Source organism: Pyrus communis, chromosome 3 (assembly GCF_963583255.1).
Source record: "Pyrus communis chromosome 3, drPyrComm1.1, whole genome shotgun sequence".
In the NCBI taxonomy this organism is placed as follows: Eukaryota; Viridiplantae; Streptophyta; class Magnoliopsida; order Rosales; family Rosaceae; genus Pyrus; species Pyrus communis.
In genome coordinates, this window is record NC_084805.1 from 6,537,994 (window position 1) to 6,541,182 (window position 3,189).

The 3,189-nt window shown below is 34.5% G+C and overlaps 1 protein-coding gene across 1 annotated transcript; it reads left to right on the top strand.

The window, feature by feature from the left end:
• Positions 1-1,319: 1,319 nt before the first annotated feature.
• On the top strand, positions 1,320-2,802 carry LOC137730209 (protein RADIALIS-like 3). The gene is made up of 2 exons (XM_068469280.1): positions 1,320-1,759; positions 2,082-2,802. Exons 1-2 carry the CDS (start codon positions 1,473-1,475, stop codon positions 2,107-2,109), a joined length of 315 nt encoding a protein of 104 aa, XP_068325381.1. The 5' UTR covers positions 1,320-1,472; the 3' UTR covers positions 2,110-2,802.
• Positions 2,803-3,189: the final 387 nt, after the last annotated feature.

The following is a 3,189-nucleotide window of genomic DNA, read 5'->3' on the forward strand; positions in this document are numbered from 1 at the left end:
TGATCAAATTATATCAATTAGAGTTTAATTTCCTAAATAAAAGATTCTGAATTAATTAAAAGCTAAATTAAATAATTGATTCCAATTAAATTAAATCAGAAAAACAATCCCACAAATCAAGTACCCAATCTTTTGCCTATAAATACTAGGCTCACTTTCAAGAGCTGAACTGGGGAAGAAACGAAGCGAGCTTAAGCTGTTGGAGAAACCAAAAAGCTCTCAGGCCGACGCAAATACCAAAATACCCGAACATTCTTGTGTTTTTCTTTAAGCTCGTGGAGAATCAACAAGTACAACAAACACATGTCAGATCATCCACCACCAAAGCCGAAAACCACCCACCTCATGACACTAATCGTTGTCCACAGTTGTTCAAGATGAAGTCCTGATGAACCTTAAAGATTAACCCACAAGCCTAATTCAAGATCAAGTGTTCATCACCCTTAAATCAAATCAGAGAAATATTCTTATAAAGAATAAACCACAAATATTGTGCCCTTACAAATTCATTAATTCAAATATTATTTTGTATGCATGTTCTTCTGTTATTTGTCGCAAAAATATCGAACTTACAGCAACGTAAATGTTAACATTTGAATTTTACAATTGATTGGTTCTATTACCACTTAACGATTTGCGTGGTTTTGAGCTTTGAAATTTTGGAAGTTGCTCAAGTGTAAGATAAAAGTTACATGCAAGTTAAAGAAAAGAAAAGGATCTCAAAATGTTGTAAATGATAGATTAGGAAAAGCACTATAGAGTATTACAACGAATTTTTTTGAACTATCTGAACCGTCTACATTTCAAATTCAAAACCATTAAGATTTTCATTTGTAGTTAATAAAATGGTTATTATTCAAAACTATTAGATAAATTCAAAACCATTAAGATTTTCATTTGTAGTTAATAAAATGGTTATCATTCAATCCGATGGTCACATAGTTTCGGATTTGGATGAATTTTGGTAGACATGACCTTTGAGGGATGGACCAAAAACATAAACGGTTGGATCATTATAAAAAGTTACAGAATGAGCCTTATAAAATATGTGTCAAAAAATGAGTGTTCCCAATCCTAACACACACACACACATATATCTATATCTATCTATCTATATATATATATATATATATATATATATATATATATATATTGTCTCTTGAGATTCTTCATTTGTGGTTGCAAAAGGGGACGAATCATGCCTGACTTTTCCTTTTGGCTTTATAGATTCGCCAACTGGCTTGAGGGTTCACTCCATTATCCTCCACTACTATTTATAGGCAAAGCACCCCAGCCATTTCTTGCACAGATACCATCCTTCTTGCTTACCCTATCCAATTATCTTAAGCTACATATATACGTACTTTTCCTTCTTCTCCTTTTAATATCTGAATGTATTTACAGAGCCTTTGAAACATTCACTATATTCATTACTTAGAATTAGGTATAATATTCAAGGTAACGATTAATTAATGGCTTCAAGCTCCCTTAGAAAACACAACTCCAGCTCTTCATGGACACCAAAACAGAACAAGCTGTTTGAAAAAGCACTGGCCTTGTACGACAAAGAGACCCCGGAGCGGTGGCAAAATGTGGCCAAAGCTGTAGGTGGCAATAAAACAGCGGAAGAAGTGAAGAAACACTATGACATCCTTCTAGAAGATCTCAGGCAAATTGAGTCCGGACGGGTTCCTATTCCCAACTACAAGTCCTCCATTGGAAGCAGCACCAGCAGCATCAATGTTGATGAAGAAGAAAGGTATACCGTGATCCTCTATATAACTTTAATTAATTATCGTACATGCAATTCTTGTTTACAATTTAAGTATTACAGGACACCTACTTAGAAGTAATGCTAAATTAGTGAAGTGACTACATGCTTTGTAGCACATGACCACACCACTTTTGATCGCATTCAGTTGTCTACATACACGGCTGGTGCTCGGAAATGGCTCATGCGTTTGGGCAATTTTTAAGAGACTACTACTTTAAAAGTTCTTATATATTCGTCAGAGATTTTAGTTTCTGTTAACATCTACATAGTTCTTTTGAAAACCAAACATTGCTTGCTTGTTTTACAGGCTTCTCAAGTATCTTAAGCTGCAGTAAAGTCCAAGTCAGTTCAACCTTTTCATGAAAAGGTTTTACTACATATATCGAGGATGGAGGATATATGCCCCTTTAATTTTATGTTCAACTCTCTCTCTCTCCAGCTTAATTGATGTCAGTGTTGCTGCATGCATCCTCCTGGTGAGGAAATCTTATTTTCTCAAACTAGAAGTAAACGCAAGTGTCTCCTTCACCTGCATCCTCATGGTTCATGGACTATACTCACGAGTGCGATATTAAATTATTCTTAAGTTATTGTAATCACTTAGTCCAAAAAAAAAAAAAAAAAAAAAAAAAAAAAAAAACCAGACTCTAATTAAATTTTAAAAGAAAAGAAAGGCAAAAGTTTGAGAGAAGATGAGAAGAATAACCCAGAAAAGTGCGCAGTATGAATTTTTAACAATTCCTGACAATCAAATTAAATCTTTCCAACCATCTCTTATTTCTTACACAGGCATTAAAGCCGCCATTAATGTGTAAAGAAGCAAGGGACTAGCATTTATTCTTAATGTGCATTTTCTAACAAAGAAGCGAGAAATTTCTTGAGCTGCCTGTTGTAAAAAGGGGTCGCTCCAGTTGAACAAATAACATGCCTTCTTTATAGACAGTACCGTTGTGCCAGTTCCTAATTGCCTGCAGTTAATCATCACAGCTAATGTTAATTATCAACTCTAAAATAATTTTTTGGCTATTATAAAGCCAATGATTTGAGCCATTTATTATTTTGTGTTAAAGTTCAACCAGTTACCAATCTGAAGAAACCATTTACTCAACCCAATCCAGAAAGTAATTAATTATGCATACTTTTTGAGGTCGCTGGCTGTTTCCATGGTGAAAATCTTGTCATTCTCTCCCCACAAAAGATATACCTTCTGCAAGAACGTGCTCAGTCAAACTGCATACGCAAGTGTCCTATTTCTTTTGTAAATATTAGCTCTATGAATCTATTTTCAGAGATGAACTTACATTAGTCAGACTAAACAACTTATCCAACATTTTATCCGCCCTTGTGTCAAAGGCATAAGTGAAAAGATTAACAACGTCAAACCTGTGGGTAGGCAGGAATTGTATAGTCCTTTT

Coding starts and splice junctions, on each gene's coding strand:
- LOC137730209 (XM_068469280.1), top strand. CDS start 1,473: ATGGCTTCAAGCTCCCTTAGAAAACACAACTCCAGCTCTTCATGGACA. Junction 1,760..2,081: donor AATGTTGATGAAGAAGAAAG/GTATACCGTGAT, acceptor CTTGTTTTACAG/GCTTCTCAAGTATCTTAAGC.